Genomic DNA, 17,796 nt, shown 5'->3' on the forward strand with positions numbered 1-17,796 from the left:
AGGGATGGTCCATTTCGCCAGGGCCAGGAAAACAACAGCTTGCAGGACTGTGGTTTCCCAGCACCGGCTGCAGGCAGCCTGGTCCGGCTGCTCCCAGAGGATGCCCCACCCTGTGCAAGGCTGCCTGCCATCCTGCCCCTGGGGGCAGCCTCCACCTCCCCCACCATGGCCACCGCAGGACTGACCCTGTACACCTGGTCCCCTGGGCCTCTTGGGATCATAGCCCTGTCTGTGGCAGCCTTACCCCTCTTACCTGGCACGACTCCCCCAACTCCTCACAGAGGTGCCCTACTCTCTTCCCTCTCAGTCTGGATGCTCATAGAGTCAGCACCCTGAGTCCTTCTGCCTGTCCCCAAAGTCCTCAGCCCCAGGTTTGACCCCAGCTGAACCCAGGCCAGCTCACAGAGTGCCCGGGGGCGGGAGGCAGCCCCTCAGAACCCCCATCCTGCCATCCCGCATTTTCGCCTCACTTCCTGCTCCCCCAGGCATAGACATACCTGTGAACCCCATGCCACCCTCAGCTCGTCTCTCCTGTAGCTGAAGCCCCTGCCCATCCCGACCCCTTCCCCTGCCTGTGCGCCTTAGAGGACCCTGGTTTGCTCCACCAGCATCTACTCAAGCTCTTTCCCTGGTGCCTCCGCCCACCGATTCCTTCCTCCTCCTTTCCCCGCCCCGCCCCCCTGCACTAACAGGCTCAGTGTCTCGGGAAGAATCCCGGGGCAAACAACCACTTGGAGAGCCAAGGGGTGAGAGGTACAGCTGGCGATGCTGACAGGGAGCTGTGGGGACCCTCAGAAAAAGCCGCAGGTGACCCAGGACTCAGGGCCCCAGAGCATGGGGCTTGAGGGACGAGAGACAGGTAAGGCATCTTGAAGTGGGGTGTGCTGGGGGCAATAAGGTGGAAAGGCAGGAGGGAACAGGAGGCAGGTTAGGGACCTAGAGGGTGGAGTAGGGGCTGAAGCTGAGAGCGAGTGAGCAGTGAGCCCCCGGGCCTCAGCAGGAAACAAAAAGCTGGAGTTCAACCTGAAAGAGACGTGCAGTGTGGCTTCAGGGGAACGGGCCAGAGTGGACGGTGCTCATCCTAGACCAGCCACCTTACCCCTGTGGACTCAGTTTCCCCATCTGTGGACTTGGGCCATTCCAGCTTTAGTGGTGCTCACCTCTGAAGAGGGAATCTTTAGTTTAGAAGAGGGGGCCCTACCAATAGCCTCTCCTTAGAGGGGGGCAGCTGTTGAGTGGAGCTGGGCAGACCTGGGGCCTCCGCTGTGGACCTCCTAGAGAGGTCCCTGTGTGTGGCTGGCGTCACCTGGGTCGGAATCGCCCAGGTTGCTGATTACAAGCACGGCTGCTGCAACCCCGCTTCAGACCCTCTGGCTCAGCCCACCCGGAGGAGGCCCAGGAGCCTGCACCTCGACAAGTGCCCCCGTGATCCTGTTTCAGAGCCCCTGCTAGGCTGGGTGAGGACCCATGGGGAGGACCCATGGGGAGCAATGGTCTCTATGGCAGCAGGCCGCGCTGCCAGGGACTCCCCATCAGTGGGGGAGCCGGGCCACTGAGGGAGTGGGGTGAGATGGGGTGGGGGCGAGGGTGGTCTTGGCAAGAATTCTCACAGCAACAGACAGTGCACTCAGCTGGGTCTGACTAGAGGGTCTGCACAGAGCAGGGTGACTAGAAAGACCCCAGGTCAGGGCGGGGCGGCGCCCAGCCAGGTTAGAAACAGACCAGAGGCTCTGACTCTGCCCGTCCGCACCTTCTAGCTGGCCAACCACAAGTGACCCTGCTGCCCACACCCAACGTCAGTGGGCTGAGTCAGGAGTTTGAAAGCCACTGGCCAGAGATCGCAGACAGGTCCCCGTGTTTGGCTGGCATCATCCCTGTCATCTACTAGAGTGTCCTGCTGGGCCTGGGGCTGCCTGGTGAGTGGCGAGCTGGGGTCTGGGGACTTGGGCTTGGCCAGAAATGGGGATGCTCCTTCAATGGGTGCCAGTCCTCTGTGTTTGGCCCCTGAGGCCCTGGATCATAAACCCCTGGTCTTTCCTTGCCATTGTCAGGGTGTTCTGGGTCACTGGAGGGGAATAAAAGTAAGGGGCTAGGATTGGGGGTGCTCACAGCTAAACCCAAGTTTTCCCCAGTAGTGAGCACTCTCTTAAGATAATAAAATTCACATAGGAGCTGGCTCAGCTCATTACAAAGCTCCCCATGCTGCCCACGCCATCAGAGAGCAGAGCTTGGGGCAGAGGTGGGTGTGTGGATATGGGAAGGGCGAGTAGTCTTGGCCCTGGGGGTTTCCCCAAGTCCAGTAGCTAAACCCATGCCTGTGTCTAGGGACGCTTCCATTCTGGAGGACACAGAAAACCTAAAAAGGACTTGGTGGACAATGCCATAGGACAGGTGGCTTTTTTTTTTTTTTTTTTTTTTTGAGATGGAGTCTTGCTCTGTCACCCAGGCTGGAGTGCAGTGGTGTGATCTCTGCTCACTGCAGCCTCCACTTCCCAGGTTCAAGCAATTCTCCTGCCTCAGCCTCCCAAGGAGCTGGGATTACAGGTATGCACCACCATGCCTGGCTACTTTTTGTATTTTTTAATAGAGATGGGGTTTCTCCATGTTGGTCAGGACGATCTCAAACTCCTGACCTCAGGTGATCTGCTTGCCTTGGCCTCTCAAAGTACTGGATTACAGGTGTGAGCCACCACGCCGGGCCAGGACAGGTGGCTTCTGAGGACACCCTGTCATGTGCACTTACCTGTGTGTAACAGCGGTACAGTCAGTGGCCTGCAGTGGATGGACAGGGCAGAGCTGGCCTGGGTTGCCTTCTGGGCAAAGTGGGGTTTCAGAAGGATCTGGAAGGAGAAAAAAGAGAAGCCAGCTCAGCGTCTGCACATGCAGATGGGGAAAGGTGTTGGCGACACCTTGGAAAGCAGAGTCTGAGCTCTCCTCTGATGCCTCTCCCCTCCCTCACCTTGGCTGCCATCAGTCAGCCTCCTGACTGCAGTGGCCCTGGCGCGCCTTGCCACCAGGACCAGGAAGCCCTCCTACTACTACCTTCTGGCACTCACAGCGTCGGATATCATCATCCAGGTGGTCATGTGTTCGCGGGCTTCCTCCTGCAGGGAGCCGTGTTGGCCCGCCAGGTGCCCCAGGCTGTGGTGCGCATGGCCAACATCCTGGAGTTTGCTGCCAACCACGCCTCAGTCTGGATCGCCATCCTGCTCACGGTTGACCGCTACACTGCCCTGTGCCACCCCCTGCACCATCGGGCCGCCTCGTCCCCAGGCCGGACCCGCCAGGCCATTGCTGCTGTCCTGAGTGCTGCCCTGTTGACCGGCATCCCCTTCTACTGGTGGTTGGGCGTGTGGAGAGACACTGACTCACCCAGCACACTGGACGAGGTCCTCAGGTGGGCTCATTGTCTCACTGTCTATTTCATCCCTTGTGGCATGTTCCTGGTCACCAACTCTGCCATCATCCACCGGCTATGGAGGAGGGGCCAGAGTGGGCTGCAGCCCCGGGTGGGCAAGAGCACAGCCATCCTCCTGGGCATCACCACACTGTTCACCCTCCTGTGGGCGCCCCGGGTGTTCGTCATGCTCTACCACATGTACGTGGCCCCTGTCCACCGGGACTGGAGGGTCCACCTGGCCTTGGATGTGGCCAACATGGTGGCCATGCTCCACACGGCAGCCAACTTCAGCCTCTACTGCCTTGTCAGCAAGACTTTCCGGGCCATTGTCCGACAGGTCATCCACGATGCCTACCTGCCCTGCACTTTGGCATCACAGCCAAAGGGCATGGCGGCGAAGCCTGTGATGGAGCCTCCGGGACTCCCCAAAGGGGCAGAAGTGTAGAGGAGGGGGCCCAGCTGGGGAGCTCAGGGTGTCTCATGGCCACATGTACTGGGGCCTTTGAGGTTGTGCCCAAAAAACGTTTATCAACAGCTTGCTTTCCTTGGGTGGGGGTGGAGGCTCCTCCTTTGGGTGTGGCTCCCAGGTAGAGAGGGGGACAACTTAGCCAACTCTTACGTTTGCTTCACCAGCAATCCCTATTTCCTGGGAAGGTGAAAGGGCACTGCCAGGCACAGGCTAATAGCATCAGTGCTGTGGGTATTCCTTTGTGGGGGGGCATTTTGCCTGGCTCATCATGAATGCCAGATTAATGTTGGTTGAATGGATAGAAAAATGGACAGATGGAGGCCGGGTGTGGTGGCTTATGCCTGTAATCCCAGCACTTTGGGAGGCCCAGGCGGGTGGATCACGAGGTCAGGAGATCGAGACCACGGTGAAACCCCGTCTCTACTAAAAATACAAAAAATTAGCTGGGCGCTGCGGCGGGTGCCTGTAGTCCCAGCTACTCGGGAAGCTGAGGCAGGAGAATGGTGTGAACCTGGAAGGCGGAGCTTGCAGTGAGCCGAGATCCCGCCACTGCACTCCAGCCTGGGCAACAGAGCGAGACTCCGTCTCAAAAAAAAAAAAAAAAAAGAAAGAAAAATGGACAGATGGATGGATAGATGGATGCACGGATGGATGGATGGATGGATGGATGGATGGATGGATGGATGGACGGATGCGAATTGTCTCCAGCCCACCCCCGTTTCCTGGTGCCTGCCTCTCATTCCCTGAATGGATCACCTCTCCAGCTCCTAGTGGCAATGCCAGAGTTTGAAAAGGAAGATATTTTCAGGACTGAAGGCATTTCTTAGGCTGGGGAAACAAAGAAGTTGAGCTGAGCCATGGGAGGGGGCTGCTTGGGGGATAAAAGCCCCCAGAGCCAGCCAGAAAGGCGTGATCTTAAATCAGATGTAAGGAGCCCAGGCCCACAGAAGACACAGCCCCTTAGGTCTCAAACACCCTGGTTTGATTCCACATTACTCCCTGCCCTAAGCCAGTAAAGGTTCGTGGGCCCAGAACCAGCACTGGGGCTATAGTTTTTGTTGTTGCCAGTGAGGAGAAAGAAAATGGTCTCTTAACCCAGGGTACTGGGAGAACAGGAAAGGAGGACCTAGCTGGAGATGACCCTGAGCTTCTGCTGAGCCCCCCGAGCCCACGCCCCTTGGGGAAAGGTCTTTTCCTCCACCACTGGGAGGCGGGAGTTGGCAGAGCCCATCAGAGCCATGAGGAGCTCTGCTCCCCACCCTCAGCCTCTCCAGGGAGCCTCTCCAGGATCTCTCTCCCCTCTCAGCACCACCATCCTGGAGAGGCAGCTGGGAGAGATTAGCAGATGGAACTCCCACCTGCTCCAGGCTGTTGGTAAACACATTAGCAGCTGAGCTAGGACCACTTTCTGCTCCCTGGTCAGGCTGAGCTGACCTTTGTCCTGAATGGGAGGTTCAGACCTGCCCCCACCGTCTTAGTGGGATGACATCAGTGAAAGAGCTGTTTGTGCACACAGCACACAGTCAATGCAGAATCAATGCTTGGCTTTCCACTTTGCCTCTCTGCTTCTCCCCAGAGCAGGGATGTCCAGACAGGGAGGTTCAGCTAACCCAGAAAGAGGATAATGTGGGTTTCCAATGCATTAGCCATGATCCTCAACTCCAAAAAGCTCTGAAAACCAAAACGTTTCCAAAATTTGCCACAAACACATTTAGCGGCACAGCGTGACCCGATGTGAGCTGATTTCTGGTCCCGATGTTGTCCTGTGATTGTGAATCCTGCCAGCCCCACCCGGGACTGTTAGTGGAGTGATCATGCACTACTGTCCACACCCCACGGAATCGTGATCGAACGCGCACCACTAGATCCACACAGCACCTTCCTCTGCTCTGATGTATTCTGAATTCCGAGACACACGTGGTGCCGAGTTCAGAGAAAGGATTGAGGACCTGTAAGCCCAACACTTCTGCTCCAGGGTGGTGCACACTGACCCTGAGCAGGTGTTGAGGATGGAGGACCCCCCCCAGCCTACACCTCTGTGTGCACACACAGATGTGTCCCCAGGCAGGGTTGATGCACCTGTGCTTTATTCTTTGCTTAAGGAGGAGGGGGATGCAAATGCAGGTACCCAGGGAGGGAGAAGGCCCACCGGAGGACCAGATAATGTTGGCCCTGGCCCAGCCTGAGCCTGCCCTACAGAAGCAGGCACGGGAAGAAAGCACAAAGTTCCATGGATGAAGAACTAAATGGAACAACCTGCAGGGACCCTGCAGGAGAGAACCCAGTATCAGGGAAGAGCATCTGTGTCTCCATGGATGGCAACAGCAGCTGGGTCTAGGCCAGAGGCAGGATGCCTTCCTCAGCTGGCTGGGGGGCTGTCTTCCAGGAGGCCAGCTACAAGATTAGCTCACCTGTCTCTGAGCACCAGTGAAACCAGGAACTTCCAGAAACTGCTGGGGAAGCTCTTTCAAGACACAGTTTTGTTTTGTTTTGTTTTGTTTTGTTGACACCCAGTTGCTCAGGCTGGAGTGCAGTGGTGCCATCTCAGCTCACTGCAACCTCCGCCTCCCGGGCTCAAGTGATTCTCCTGCCTCAGCCTCCCGAGTAGCTGGGACTACAGCTGCCCACCACCACATCCAGCTAATTTTTGTGTTTTTAGTAGAGATGGGGTTCCACCATGTTGGCCAGGCTGGTGGAGACAATTTTGCATTGAGCCACCATAACCCCGGTGTTAATATTGCTGTAACCTCACTTGGACCAACAGGCTCGGGCAATATCAGTGTTTTCAAACAACCCTGCATATGGAGTATTGTAACTGTTTTACAAACTTAGGAAATTGAGGCATAGAGAGATTAAATGGTATGCCCCTAGCCCAAAGCTGGTCAAGAGCAACACTGAGACTCAAACCCAAGTCTCCTGGTTCCTGGTCCATTGTCTGTTCCATCCCACACCTTGCAGGTGCTCTCAGATGTAGAAGATTAGAGGCAGACCACTCTCGGGGATCTTTTGCATTGCTTAGAACTTTCTAGTGCTGGGCTTATCAGATTTGAGAACCAATATCACATTTTCCTAATAAAATGCATTAGGTGGTCAGGCGCGGTGGCTCATGCCTGTAATCCCAGTGCTTTGGGAGGCTGAGGCGGGTGGACCACCTGAGGTCAGGAGAGGAGTGCCGTGTACCATCAAGACAGCCCTGGCAAATGCTTTTTCACAGTCATCACAGAGAACCCCAGCAAGGAAGATGTGGCTGTGTACTGGTGTGCAAAGAGAGATGTTTTCATGCACTCAGGGGACATAGGATGATTGCTGTTTTGTCACGTGGAAGTGTCCTGTAACCCCCACCCTCCTTCCCAAAGAGCACAGACTATGTCTGCGAGCTGGTGTGTGTGTGCACTCGTGCACACGTGTGCCGGCACACGTTCGGCAGGCTCCTCCTCTGTTCTAGTATCAGAGTCATATCTCTCTCATCTGTTTATTTTTTCTTTTTCTTTTTTTTGAGGTGGAGTTTCACTCTTGTCACCCAGGCTGGAGTGCAATGGTGCGATTTTGGCTCACTGCAACCTCCTTCTTCCTGGTTCAAGCGATTCTCCTGCCTCAGCCTCCGGAGTAGCTGGGATTACAGGCGCCCACCACCACACCCAGCTAATTTTTGTATTTTTAGTAGAGACAGCGTTTCACCATGTTGACCAGGCTGGTCTCCAACTCTTGGCCTCATGTGATCCACCCGCCTCGGCATCCCAAAGTGCTGGGATTACAGGTGTGAGCCACCACACCTGGCCAGGGCGGGGGTTCCTAACCAGGAATACATAGAAGGACTCTGGAGGTTCCTTTAATAGGATATGTGAAACTCAGTGTGTGTGTGTGTTTTCCTAGGGCATGGGTCTATAGTTTTTGTTACAATCTCAAGGGTATCTGTGACCTCAGCTCCCCGAAGTTAAGAACACAGGGGACTCTCTCTCGCCCTGAATCCCCCAGAATTCACTCACCAGCCCTGTCTGGTGTGGATATGAAGGTGAAGGAGAGAGCTTGGACGCTTGGGGAGGGACCCATGGGCTCCTAACAGTGGCATTGCTCATCTCTAACATTCCAGGTCTTTTCTGGAGAGCCTCTGGTAGCCTGAAATAAAGGGGAGAGAAGCAAATGAAAAAGGAGACCCATGGGGAAGTTATTTGCACGGACAAAGGCAAGTGAGTCAGCTGCACAGGGTGGGTCGCGGAGGAAGATGCAGGAGTCATGGGCATGGTGAGGTGGGGGGCACTGGGGCTCGAAGCCCAGCAGTCACTCACTTTGGGGCTTTTATTCCTCTGCACAGGTGCTTCTAACGCTGCCAGCTCTTGACTCCAGCACTCCTTTCTCAGCCTGCTCTCTGCTCAAATTGAGCATTAAAAAAAGAAAAGCCACAAATGGGATGATGTGAGCAGATGGTTTCGGTTATAACCACAAAAACCTTCTTGTTTCACATTCCTGATCAACACTGCTCTTGCATAACGCCAAGTCCATTACACTGATGAAGAAAATGCTGGCATTATCTGCCTGTTCCAGGGATGATGGACTGAAAGTTTGTGTCCCGCTTCTTCCCCCACCAAAGATTCATATATTGAAATCCTGACCATGAAGCTGATGGTATTGGGGGTTTGGGAAGTGATTAGGTCTTGAAACTGGAGCCCTCATAAATGGGATGAGTGCCCTTATAAAAGAGGCCCCAGAGAGCTTTGTAGACCTCTCTCTCTGCCATGTGAAGATGGAAGGGAAGGCAGTCATCTGCAACCCAGAAGAGGCCTTCGCCAGAGCCTGACCAGGCTGACACCCTGATCTTGGATGTCCAGCATCTATAACTGTGAGAAATAAATGACTGCTTAAGCTGCCCAGTTTGTAGTATTTTAGTTACAGCAGGCTGAATGGACCAAGACATAGGGTGGGCCACTGCAGGACCCCCTCTTTTTTCTGGACCAGAACATGCTCAATGGAGATTCTGGGCACCAAGAGACAGAGGGCGGTGGGAGAGTTCCGTTGTTCGTTATTCCTGATTGAAGTAAAATGCTCACACATAATTGATGTCATGAATTTTTTTTTTTTAAGCCGGCATCTCACTCTGTCACCCAGGGTGGAGTATGGTAGCATGTTCTTGGCTCACTGCAACCTCCACCTCCTGGGTTCAAGTGACTCTTGTGCCTCAGCCTTCCGAGTAGCTGGGATTACAGGCACATGCCACCATGCCCTGCTAATTTTGTATTTTTAGTAGAGATGGGGTTTCACCATGTTAGCCAGGCTGGTCTCAAACTCCTGACTTCAGGTGATCCAACAGCCTTGGCCTCCCAAAGTGCTGGGATTACAGGCGTGAGCCACCTCACTCGGCCCATGTCATGACTTTTAGTATTTTTTGACCATGACTCACAGTGAGAAAGTTAGTTACATTGCAATACTTGTATGCACATACAGAAAAAAAAATAAAAGTCTCAGTGTTTATCATTATGACCTGAGATGTGTTCTGATTGATCCTGACATAACCTGTTATAGACCAAAACATGACTGAGGCAGGTCTCAGTGCATTAGAAGTTTGTTTAGCCAAGGTTGTCCAGGAAAAAAACACAGATCACAGATGCTCTTGTGATCACAGATGCTTTTTCCAAAGGAGGTTTTAGGAACTTTTTTTTTTGAGACGAAGTCCTGCTCTGTCACCCAGGCTGGAGTGCAACGGTGTGATCTTGGCTCACTGCAACCTCTGCCTCCCAGGTTCAAGTGATTCTCCTGCCTCAGCCTCCTGAATAGCTGGGATTACAGGTGCCTGCCACCACGCATACCCGGCCAATTTTTTGTATTTTTAGTAGAGACAGTGTTTACCCATGTTGACCAGGCTGGTCTCAAACTCCTGACCTCAGGTGATCCATGCGCCTCGGCCTCCCAAAGTGCTGGGATTACAGGCATGAGCCACCGTGCCCAGCCGTGACTTCCACATTTTAAGAACCATCTTCTGTCTTTTCAGAAGATTAATTCGAATTGGTTTCATTTCAATGAGAAGGTTGCCTACTGGAGAGAATAGCCATCGTGAATGCAGAAGGCTCTTTCTTTTCTAGAGTGACCTTCCAGATTTGCTAGATTTGGGATTCTCAATAGCACTTTTAGGCTTTTCAGGATGAGATTCTGCCTCTGCAAAGGGACTGATGTTTGCTTGGCTTAGAATGGCTTGAAAAGTTGTAAAGTTTGTGAACCAGAAAGACTCCCAAACCTGGAGGTTTACCCAATGGAGACCTGGGGAAGGAAACAGCTCAGCCCAAAGGGAGCTAAAAGTAAGTGGCTCTGGGCCCTGGAAAGGACAAAATGGTCCCATTGTTTCCTCCCTCAGCTGTGCTCTCCCCAGTGTGTGTGTGTGTGTGTGTGTGTGTGTGTGTGTGATTGAGAGGAAGAGCGAAACATTTGCTTCCTAGCAGGGCTGAAGGAGCCCAGGTTGTAATGAGGAGAGTGGAGGACAGATTCCAGAGGAGAAAACCTCTTTCCAGAGGCCAGGGGCAGAAGGCCAGGCCAGCTCTTACGCAATTGAGGAATTAAAGACTTTTTGGGCTGGAAGGAGCCTGGAAAGCTCTCTTGAGTCTGCATTCCCATCTGCTGCTGGCATCTTCTTGATTGGAGTGGCAGGAATTCTAGGACACATTCAGCTCTGAAGGGACTGGCTCTGATCCTGGCAGAAGAACAACCCCAAGCTCTCCAGGAAGGATCCCTTTAGGAAGCAGCACAAGCAGGCCTCGGCTCCACCACCAGACTCTTGGCTGTGATGAGCCCTTTGTACCCTGCCAAGCTCCCACTGTGGGAAATGCAGTCCTGAGCTCTGTCCAGAACCTGGAAGGAGGTGCTGCTGGGATGTGCCACCTCTAGGAGGGGGCTGGGGGTAGGTGGAAGGGAGGAAGTGAGGACCGGCTCTCCAATCTCAGGAGGGGTGTGCAGCTGCGGGGCAACAGGTTCTTGGGGGAGAACATAGGTAGGGAGTGGGGATATGGGAATGGGAAGATTCCTGAGGGCACAGCGTCCAGGGTGAGGAAGGTTCTTACGAGAATTAGGACAACAGAGAAATGGGGAGTGCTCAGAAGGTGCGGGGTCAGGAGCCACTTTGCTGTGGTCAAGGGAGCACAGAGCGGGAGAACACAGGTTTGGAGCAGAGTTTGGGGTAGGGGCTGGGAAGGGGTCAGGGTGGGGGCGATAGGTGCTACTGAGTGTGGAAGGGACCAGGAGGGTAGGAAAAGATAGTGACAGTGAGATTGTCTCAGGCCAAGCATGGTTGGTGGGGTGAGGAAGGTGTGCATGGTGGCAGCTCACATATCTGCCAAGGCATATGACAGAGCCAGCTGCAGACAGAGTGGAGAGGAAAGGCAGACGGTAGGAGGAGGGGAGGGATATGAATGAAAGCCAGAAGTCAGGGGCTCCTCCATCCTCAATCACCTCAGCTCTAGATGTAGTTAGCTCAGGAGCCCAGATAGTCACAGGAGCCACAGATGCCAGGGGCTCTTTCACAATTTCTGCTCATTCCAATGGTTTAAGTTTCCGTGGCCCTTGCGCGTGTTCATCCTCTTATTGTGAACTCAGGTTACTCTGAGGGTGTGCAAAGCTCAGCCTCATCACTGTTCTCTTTCTCTCCCTCTGTCTCACACCCACACAAACGTGCACATGCACATACACTCAAGTTCAAACAAAGTCTCTTGTCAGTTTTTCAGTACTTGCTTAAGATATTGGGGGGCTCTGCTGAGCATCACATCCCATAATGCCTGAACTTCTGCCTACCTGCAGCCTTTTTTTTTCCCTTCTCTTTCCTTCCGTATCAACTTCTCACACTTTGCCTCCCAGATTCTAAACCCCACTTTCCCCCCAGGACCCAAATCACCTCATTTGGTTACAGAGAGCAGCTTCCCTCTTTCCTCTGAATGCATGGTGACTTCTGACACCCAAGACCTGGGGACTATTATAGGAGAGGGTCATCTTGTGTCCCAAATTCAGGTAAAGAAGCTTATCAGGGCTTCCTCTGGGGACAACCCCTCTTCCCAGTGCCATGTTGATTCTTTCTGGAGAGTGGTTAAGATCAGAGCCGGAGAGTATTTTTCCTCCCACAAGAACACTCTGAAAGTGAAGGAAACCGCAAGTTGTGCTTTTAAAGAATAAGCCTGAGTTGCAGAAGACCCCAGAATATATGGGTCTCACTCCAAAGGGAAGTGATCTTGTATATGACCAAATCTCATGCCTGGCAGGGGCTGAAGGGCCCAGGACAAAATGGGATGCCCAGCTCCAATCTGCTCCTACCTCCAGCTTTGGTCTCCAAGTGCTGGGGCCCCTGTGCTGTGACTTGGTGTCTCTGCTCTCACAGGGGACAGGTTTCTGCTTTCACAGGGACTCTTTGGCTTAGGTCCTAAGCTCAGGTATTCCTCCAGCTCCCCCTCCCAGGAAACACCCAGGTCTCCCTGGCAACCTTCCCCTTAAGCTTCAGACAGATGGCTGCTGATGGGGCCATCTGGATGGAGACCTGGGACTCGGGCTTGTGTTTTCCAGGCTGTTTGTCTCTGACGGGCCCCAGCTCTGTGACTGGCAGCACGGGGAGCTCTCTGAGAGTGTGGTGTCAGTATGAGAGCATGTACAAGGGATATAATACTGGTGCCGAGGACAGTACAACACGTCATGTGAGAGCATTGTGGAGACCAAGGGAGAAGAGAAGGTGGAGAGGAATGGCCGCGTGTCCATCAGAGACCACCCGGAGGCTCTTGCCTTCACTGTGACCATGCAGAACCTCAATGAAGACGATGCTGGATCTTACTGGTGCGAAATTCAGACAGTGTGGATCCTGGATTCGTGGTCACGTGATCCCTCGGCCCTGGTTAGGGTGTATGTTTCCCCAGGTAAGAGCTCCCCTCACTTCGGCAGCAGGGCTTTGGGGTGCAACTGGACAAGGGAACAAGGGTGGGCGGCACACTGAAGTGTGCCTCCAAGTCTTGTCCTCAGTCACAGTGGTGTTGGGAGGAGCCTATGGCATGGGCATGGAGAGAGGCAGCTGATCCTTCAGCCTTGGGTGGGCTGGGGGGTGCACAGCTCACGTGCCGTCACTCCCATAGGGCCTGGGCCTCACCCCATTATCCAGCATGGAGGAGGCCCCTTCATGCTGAGCCAAAGCTGTTTCCACTGTGCCCTTTGGGAAGCCTGTACCAAAGAAGAAACACTCCTGTACATTTGCAGCCTCCTCACAGAACATCCCCCTACTATGTTGTTTTGAAATATGTCTTGCTTGGGAAGACCTTCCTGTTTAGTAGCTTCTTGAGTGGAAGCTACTCTTTCTCTTACTCCCCCTATGCTAGAGGGCGATGAGCCATGTCCCGATTCTTCCTGCCTCCATCACAACTTCCGCCCTATGACTTTCCATCTGCTTCTTTTAAATGCTGTGCCAGATGGCCAGGCCCACCCTCTACCTGTGCTCGACAAGGCCGACCATCAGCTTCCAGGCTGCTCTGCCTCATTCAGCAGAGACCTGCCAGCGCCTCCACTCCAACCTCTGCCATTATCTTGGCAGGTTTTAATGAATAACTTGGCAATCTTGCCTTGGGTTCTTTGACATTCTCAACCTTGGTGTCCTTTATTTTCTACTCCTTCAGAACTGCACCCCATGGAAATATCTCAGAGCTTGTCATCACCCAACCTGGTCACTGCCCAGAGTCTTACACTCAGACATTCTATTTTCTGACAACTTTTCATCAATCAGCTCTCCCCCATCCTCATGCCACTGTTCCTATTCTCAACCTCACAGTGACCTTCTGTCTTCTGATCCTTCCCTCCATTTCCCCCAATTTATTGCCTCCATCACTCCTGTTCTGACCTAATTTCCTTCCTAGATGACTTTGGGCCCCTGCAATAGATCACATTTTCTTTTTTCTTTTTTTGAGACATGGTCTCACTCTGTCACCCAGGCTGGAGTGCCGTGGAGCAATCTCGGCTCACTGCAACCTCTGCCTCCTGGGCTCAAGTGATCCTCCCACCTCAGCCTCCTGAGTGAGCCACCGCGCCCGGCCTCTTTTTTCTTTTTTTGAGACATGGTCTCACTCTGTTGCCCAGGCTGGAGTGCTGTGGAGCAATCTCGGCTCACTGCAACCTCCGCCTCCTGGGCTCAAGTGATCCTCCCACCTCAGCCTCCTGAGTAGCTGGTACTTCAGGAATGCACTATCATGCCTGGCTAATTTTGTATTTTTTAGTAGAGACAGGGTCTTCCCACGTTGCCCAGACAGGTCTCAAACTCCTGACCTCAAGTCATCCACCCGCTTTGGCCTCCCAAGGTGCTGGGACTATAGCAGTGAGATACCATGCCCAGCCTGACATTTTCTTCTCTTAGCAGCACTTGTAACTCCCATATTCCATTTCCTTATCTACCTGACAAAACCCTCATCCCTGGATCAGTCCTAAAATAAAGGTCACTAATCGTCCCAGTTTGCCCAGGACTAAGGGGTTTCCTGAATGTGGGATCTTCAGTGTTAAGGCTAGAAAAGTCCTGGGAAAGTTGGTCGCCCTGTCTAAAATCCACCTGCTCTAGCACTGCTGGGGAAAAAAAGTGAGAAAATGGTGCCTGTGGCTGCCAGTAGAAGTTAAGAGTTTCCAACATTACTCTCCCATACATCTACCTTCCTGAGAACACACAGGACATCAGTTTCTTTCCTTCTCCACTTGCAAACTTTCATGCAATCTACACTCATTCTTCCCCTTTCCCCTTCAGGTTGAGGACAGGCTTCCCCATCCTGTCCAAGGGTGATCCTCCTGGGGCTGGCTCCTTGTCCTGTGGTTTTCTGCCTCCCCATCCCTCTTGAACCAAATTCCCCTGCTCCCTGCCCCTTAGCTATCCACACCATCTCCTGTCCTTACACTCACACTCTATCATGTTTCTCACTTCCCAAAAGCATCCCATGGTCCGGCATTTGCCTCTGATAAGTGCCGCCCATGTTTCCCTCCCTGCTGGCCTAGGGGTGGATCAGGCTCCTCCCCTGTGCTCCCGTTGCACCTGCTGGGGCTCCTTCCCAGGACCGCTTCCAGCGGAAGTGAGTCCGTCTGTTTATGTGTCTCTGCCCCTCCAATGGGGTGGGGCTCATGGCACGTCCATCAACGAATCTCCAGCAACAGAGAGGTCGAACGCCGCTTATCGGATCACACCGAGCCTGTGTCGGGCACCGGTGAAGGGCTGAGCCTCCAGGACAACTGCTTTAGGGAGATCATGAGTTGGGGGTCCAGTGGCAATGAGGGAGTAGACTATGTCAATAGTCTGGTGGTCACCTGAAGTCCTTAGGAGGAGCCGAGTGTCAACCTATCCCCTCCCTAGAGGTGGCCTACGGTGGCCTTTCCAATGGGCCGGGCGCGGTGGCTCACACCTGTAATCCCAGCACCTTGGGAGGCCAAGGCGGGCAGATCACCTGAGGTCAGGAGTTCGAGACCAGCCTGATCAACATGGAGAAACCCCATCTCTACTAAAAATACAAAATTAGCCAAGTGTGGTGGCACATGCCTGCAATCCCAGCTACTTGGGAGGCTGGGTGGAGGTTGTGGTGAGCTGAGATAGTGCCATTGCACCCCAACCAACCTGGGCAACAAGAGTGAAACTCCATCTCAAAAAAAAAAAAAAAAAGAGTGTCCACATGAAGGGTGCTCAGAGCCCCCTCTCATGGTCTCTATGAGGCTTCTTGGGCCGCAGGTTGAGTCATCTTCCTTTAGACTCCTCCTTCCCCTCCTCCTCTTGGAACTCCACATCTGGCTGTGGAAGCCCAGAGAGGCCCCTGCCCTCACCCCAGGCAGAGTGGGATGAGGGCAGAGTGGGCACAGTGGTAAGAGTCTTTCTCTGAGATGCAGAGAAAGACCTGGCACTTATCGGAGGGGACTCTCATGGCTGGTTCTGATAAGGGCTCCTTTTGTCCCTGAGGGGTTTCACCCAGGAGGTGGCCTGGATCTGGCTTCAGAGGATCTCTCCAGCCTCTTCTGTGAGTGGATGATTCTGTGTGACATCCATATGGGTGCTCTGTGCATGGCTGGGATCCCAGGCACAGCCTGAAGCATGACTTTCATCTCCAACAGCAACTACAACCCCAAGGAGGACCACACATCCAGCCACACCTCCCATCTTTCTGGTGGTGAAACCTGGGTGAAACCTCAGCACCGGGGAGGTGTTGACCCAAAATTCAGGGTAAGCACCCAGGGCCTGGAGGCCATGGAGGGAGCGACCCTGGGATGGAAGCTGGGGGGTGGGGGTGGCGCACCGTGACCTGAGATCTTCACTGTCTGCTGTTTCTCTCCATCTCTGGTCCTGATTCTCATACTCTCTGAGGCTGCATGTGGATGCTGAGTGGGAAATATCACTTGTGCTGTGAACGCCTTTCCCTATGGGGCAGCTACTGGGACTCAGGTTGAAGGTTGAGTTCAGGTGGACGTGCAGCCCCTCCTCCTTTCCCCACTCCTTCCTGTCTCCTTCCCCATCCAGCTCCGGACTTGAGGTCCCGGTTCTGTGGCCCCTTTCAAAGGTCTTTGCTCAGCTGGGGATTTTGCCACCAGGAGCTGTCTGTGGGGTCTGTGGGGAGATGGGCCAGCTCCAGGCTGGGGTTTGAATCAGTTCTCTCTCTTCTCCCAAAGATACCCAGAAAGGGCTGTGATATTGCTGCCAGACCCTGAGGGGAGGGAACAAGGAGCTGGAGTGGAACAGTGAGAGTGGTGGCTGGGTGCGGTGGCTCACGCCTGCAATCCCAACACTTCGGGAGGCCAAGGCGGGTGAATCACTTGAGTCCAGGAGATTGAGACCAGCCTGGGCAACATGGTGAAACCCTTTCTCTACTACAAAATACAAAATTAGCCAGGTGTGGTGGTGCGCCTGTAGTCCCAGCTACTCAGGAGGCTGAGGTGGGAGAATCACTTGAGCCCAGGAAGTCAGGGCTGCAGTGAGCCATGATTGCGCCACTGCACTCCAGCCTGGGTGACAGAGTGAGACTCTGTCTCAGAAAGTAAAAAAAGTGAGAGTGGGGACTGGTTTTAAGAAGTCAGTTGATAAAGTGGAGGCTCTGAGTGGGACAGGGACAGAGAGGGTGCTGTGGAGCGTGCTCCTGGAAGTGGGTCCCTCTTCTCCCTTCACTCTATCACCTCTCCTTGATGAGACCCCCTGGGCAGTCCTTGATGGAGGGAGAAGGAGGGATGGGGGCCGCAGAAGGGGCTAGCCTGGCGTAGGTCCTTTCCCCGGCTGCTCCTGGGTTATTTGGGCTCCAGAGTCACAGCATAGGGAGAGGTGGGGAGAGAAGGGTCCTGGGGGTTCTCCCAGGGAAGTGGCTCATTTACACTGTGTCCCCCACAGGTTCCGGCTCAGCAGCCCTCACTTCCTGCTTGTGGTCCTTCTGAAGCTGCCCCTGCTCCTGAGCATGCTGGGTGCTGTATTCTGAGTGAACAGGTCTCAGTGGGCTCCTGCTGGAAGATAGAGCCAGGCTGACCCGAAGCCCTGCAGAGCCCTGTCCCCAGGAGTGCCCTGTGCAGGGAGTCAACCTTTCAGACTGGATGCGAGAGACCTGTGGACTCCAGAGGGATTTATTGTTCCTTTGCCTCAAAAGAGGGTCCTGGCTCTTAGAGGACACTCCTCTGGAGTTCTCAATGTGGAGCTTGGGGGTCCTACTTTCTCCTCCCCAGTCCCCTGCCTCCCTGCCCTCATGCCTACTTCCCAAGGGCAAGAATTCCCTGGAAGTTGGCCGGGCACCATAGTGAGTGCCTATAATCCCAGCTCAGGAGGCTGAGGCAGGGGGATCGCTTGAACCCAATAGTTCCAGGCCAGCCTGGGCAACATAGAGAGACCCTGTCTCAGAGAGAGAGAGAGAAAGAGAGAGGGAGAGAGAGAGAAGGAGGGAGGAAGGAAGGGAAAAAATTTTCTGGAGGAGCCTGGCCCTTCATTCTTCTTGGC

At 54.0% G+C, this 17,796-nt stretch overlaps 1 protein-coding gene and 1 pseudogene across 1 annotated transcript; both read left to right on the forward strand.

Annotated features, from left to right (window-relative positions):
* Positions 1-689: 689 nt before the first annotated feature.
* On the forward strand, positions 690-3,898 carry LOC115838366 (probable G-protein coupled receptor 142). Its single transcript, XM_030827988.1, is given in 4 exon segments — positions 690-859; positions 1,758-1,916; positions 2,975-3,082; positions 3,085-3,898. Coding segments are annotated over 4 exon segments (1,122 nt in total). The 5' UTR covers positions 690-765; the 3' UTR covers positions 3,846-3,898.
* Positions 3,899-12,340: 8,442 nt separating this feature from the next.
* Positions 12,341-17,323, forward strand: LOC115838243 (annotated as a pseudogene).
* The last annotated feature ends 473 nt before the right edge of the window (positions 17,324-17,796 follow it).

Source organism: Nomascus leucogenys, chromosome 14 (assembly GCF_006542625.1).
Source record: "Nomascus leucogenys isolate Asia chromosome 14, Asia_NLE_v1, whole genome shotgun sequence".
In the NCBI taxonomy this organism is placed as follows: domain Eukaryota; kingdom Metazoa; phylum Chordata; class Mammalia; order Primates; family Hylobatidae; genus Nomascus; species Nomascus leucogenys.